At 44.8% G+C, this 2,985-nt stretch overlaps 1 protein-coding gene across 3 annotated transcripts in view; it reads left to right on the top strand.

Moving 5' to 3' along the window:
* Positions 1-2,664, top strand: part of zdhhc3a (zDHHC palmitoyltransferase 3a) — a 20,828-nt gene extending 18,164 nt beyond the window's left edge. For all 3 annotated transcript variants that reach the window (XM_019880006.1, XM_019880002.1, XM_019880003.1), the window contains one exon: positions 1,744-2,664. In XM_019880006.1, the coding sequence (XP_019735565.1) occupies positions 1,744-1,919 (176 nt within the window). In that variant the 3' untranslated portion in view covers positions 1,920-2,664. The remainder of the gene's footprint in view (positions 1-1,743) is intronic.
* The last annotated feature ends 321 nt before the right edge of the window (positions 2,665-2,985 follow it).

Genomic DNA, 2,985 nt, shown 5'->3' with positions numbered 1-2,985 from the left:
GTTGTGGAGTGTTTTTTTTTTTTCCAAAAAAAAAATTTTTTTTTTTTTTTTTTTTTGCATTTTGACCAGAAAGCTCAATTGTTGGTCTCATCTGAGGAGAGCCCCTTCTTTCACATGCTTGGTTTTTCTCCCAGGTGGCTTGGCAAACTTCAAACGGGACATTTTATGGTTGTCTTTGAGAAATGGCTCTCTTCTTGCCAATCTTCCATGAAGGGCAGATTTGTGCAGTCTGCTAACAGATGCCCCTTACCTTAGCACTGGATCTGCGCAGTTCATCCAGAGTGCTCATGGGCCTCTTGGCTGCATCTCTGATCAGTGCTCTCCTTGTCTGGGCTGAAAGTTTAGAAGGACGAGCCTAGGTTGGCAGTGGTCTGCTACTCTCTCCATTTCAACATGATTGCTTGAACGATGCAAGATATTTCAAGCTTGTGAAATCTTTTTATATCCTCATCATGCCTTAAACTTCTTCACAACAGTATCTCGGACCTGCCTGGTGCGTTCCTTGGTCTTCATTATGCAATTTTCGTTTTACACAGACCGATTGTCACTGAACAGGTGCATTTGTACTGAGATTGATTATTTATCATCATCACTTATTGAGGTCAACATTGGATCATTCCTAAATCTTCTGGAAACTTCTGGAGTGAGTTGACTCCACTGACAGTAAAGGGGCCAAATAATGTTGCACGCCTCACTTTTCAGTTTTTTTTTATTTCTAAAAAAAAAAATGAAAAGTAAAAAATATTGTATGAATTTCGTTCCACTTCATGATTGTGGCCTATTTGGTGTTCATTCTTCAGGAAAAAAATCAAATTTAAATCTTTATATTTGAAGCCTGAAATGTGGCAAAAGTTCAAATAGTTTCATGGGCTGAATACTTTCGCAAACCACTGTATTTACTCAATCCATCAATTCTTAATACAATACTCAACTGCCAGATGTAGATGCGATGTACGGTAGTTTTTGCTCTCACACTACTGAAGAAACTATGTCTCCTACATTGACAAGTCTCTCAATGGGTTAACTGCAAGTCAGAAACCTCCTCGTCAAGTCACATTTATTTATACAGCCCTTAATCACAAACAGTCTCAAAGGGCTTCACATGCCCACAGTTGACAAGTATTCACGACATCCCCTGACTTTAACCCCCAGGAAGGCAAGGAGAAAAAAAACTTGTGCTCTTAGTTTGAACCTTCTTCCTCTTTTTCTGAAGCACCAGCATGATGCTCAGAAATGAACAGGCCTGTTCGGACAATGATTCAAGTAACCTCTCAACAGCCATCCATTTTCAATATCATTTCATTCGTGGAGTCAATCCCAGCTGACTTGGGGCGATAAGTGGGGCACACCAAACGGCAATCGGAGAGCCACAATTAGCCAAACTATTCACACTCATGTTCACACCTATGGACAAATGAGATTTCAGTTCAGCTAAGGTGCATGTTTTGGAAATGTGGGAGGAATCCAGAGATCCCAAACACGCAAGCACCACTCAGGCAGGCCGTCGCCATGTTTCGAACCCTGAACCACACGACTTGAAGTCAGTCATTTGAATTAGTGCAAACAAACTGAAATGAGTATTGTATTGAGACTTAAATCATTCTGTAGATCTTTTTTTTCCCTTCCATAACCCCAAAGAGCAAATAACAGTCCCACATTGAGTCCTACTCGGAGAATAATGAATAGCAACCCTTGCATGTTGATACCAAACCTCAGCTCAGACCGTAACTCTGTCTTCTGCAGGGAATCGAACGCTTGAAGGGGGAGACGGGGAAGTGGGAGAAGGCGCCGTGCTGGGAGGCCATGAAGATGGCGTTCGGTGGCCCGTTCTCCCTGACCTGGTGCAGTCCCTTCTCTGGGATGAGCTGCAAGAAGAGCTCCACAGAGCTGGACACCCTTCCGCACGGAGACATCATTGAGGAGGATGTCATTGAGATCCCACTCAACTAGGACTGTCTGCGGACAGCCATGTGCTGGGCTACAATATTTTCTCGACCATACGACGCTCGACCAATTGTGGCGCTGCCTCTCAGTCGTAGTAAAGCTGTGTTCGCCGTCGCTCCCACGTCGCTGGCAAATTCACTTTGACTCCAGCTGGAAACTTCGTTTTGCTTAAAAATCATCATAGGTGGCCATTTCTGTCCATTACCATGGCAACCAAGCACAACAGTAAAAAACGACTTCTCGCGCGCCCTTGTGCGTATCGCTACCGTGCTGGTCCCCTTCTCGACAGTGTGGTTTGCCGGGATGTCGAAAGTGGGCGGCAGCTCGCGCATGTTAATGATGTGGTTGGGCTGGATGTGTTTGTTGGACATTTTTTTTGGTGGATTTCAAAATACTAAGTATGCTTGTCCCCCATCACGTGCCGAATCCCAAGCGGTTAAGGTCGGAACGTGGAGATTGTTTGAAGAACAGTCGGAAATGCAAGCCAAGTGAGGCCGGCAGACCGGCGCAGTAAAGTTTTAAAATCTCCAAGAAAGCATCTTTTATTTAATGTGACATAGAGCATTACACTTTTTAATGCAGTCGGAAGATGACAAGCCTTTCCTTGTCATCCACCGGATATTGCTCCGCGACGGTCGTCCTTGGCGGGATGGATTGATGGCGCCGTTTCATAAAACAAAAGCATGGATTAGTTGATCTTGAATTCTCTCGCTCTATTCCCATGGTCCTCTGCGTAACCGATCGCTTGCAGTTTAAACTGTGTTTCGTAAGAGTGTCTCTTCGTAGGTGCCATTTACGGGATGTTTGTTGCACAATGCTTGTACGGGCACCTACTGGGGGCGTGCCTTTAGCGTCCTCTTTCACGTCCACCCTTCCCACTTTAACGTCCGCATTAGGGTGGTCCATTTTGGAAAAGTTTGTCGGATTCGTCGGGCCGGGTCGGAAATCTTGTCGATACTATGACACAAGGATGTGTGCAAAATTTTATTCCGATCGGATAATTTTATCCCGTCCCGCAGAGCGACCAAAGTTTCCCCTATG

This window comes from Hippocampus comes, unplaced genomic scaffold, assembly GCF_001891065.2.
Source record: "Hippocampus comes isolate QL1 unplaced genomic scaffold, H_comes_QL1_v1.1 scaffold135, whole genome shotgun sequence".
Taxonomy (NCBI): domain Eukaryota; kingdom Metazoa; phylum Chordata; class Actinopteri; order Syngnathiformes; family Syngnathidae; genus Hippocampus; species Hippocampus comes.
Note: the sequence above shows the minus strand (reverse complement) of the source record. Positions and strands in the feature narration are given on the sequence as shown.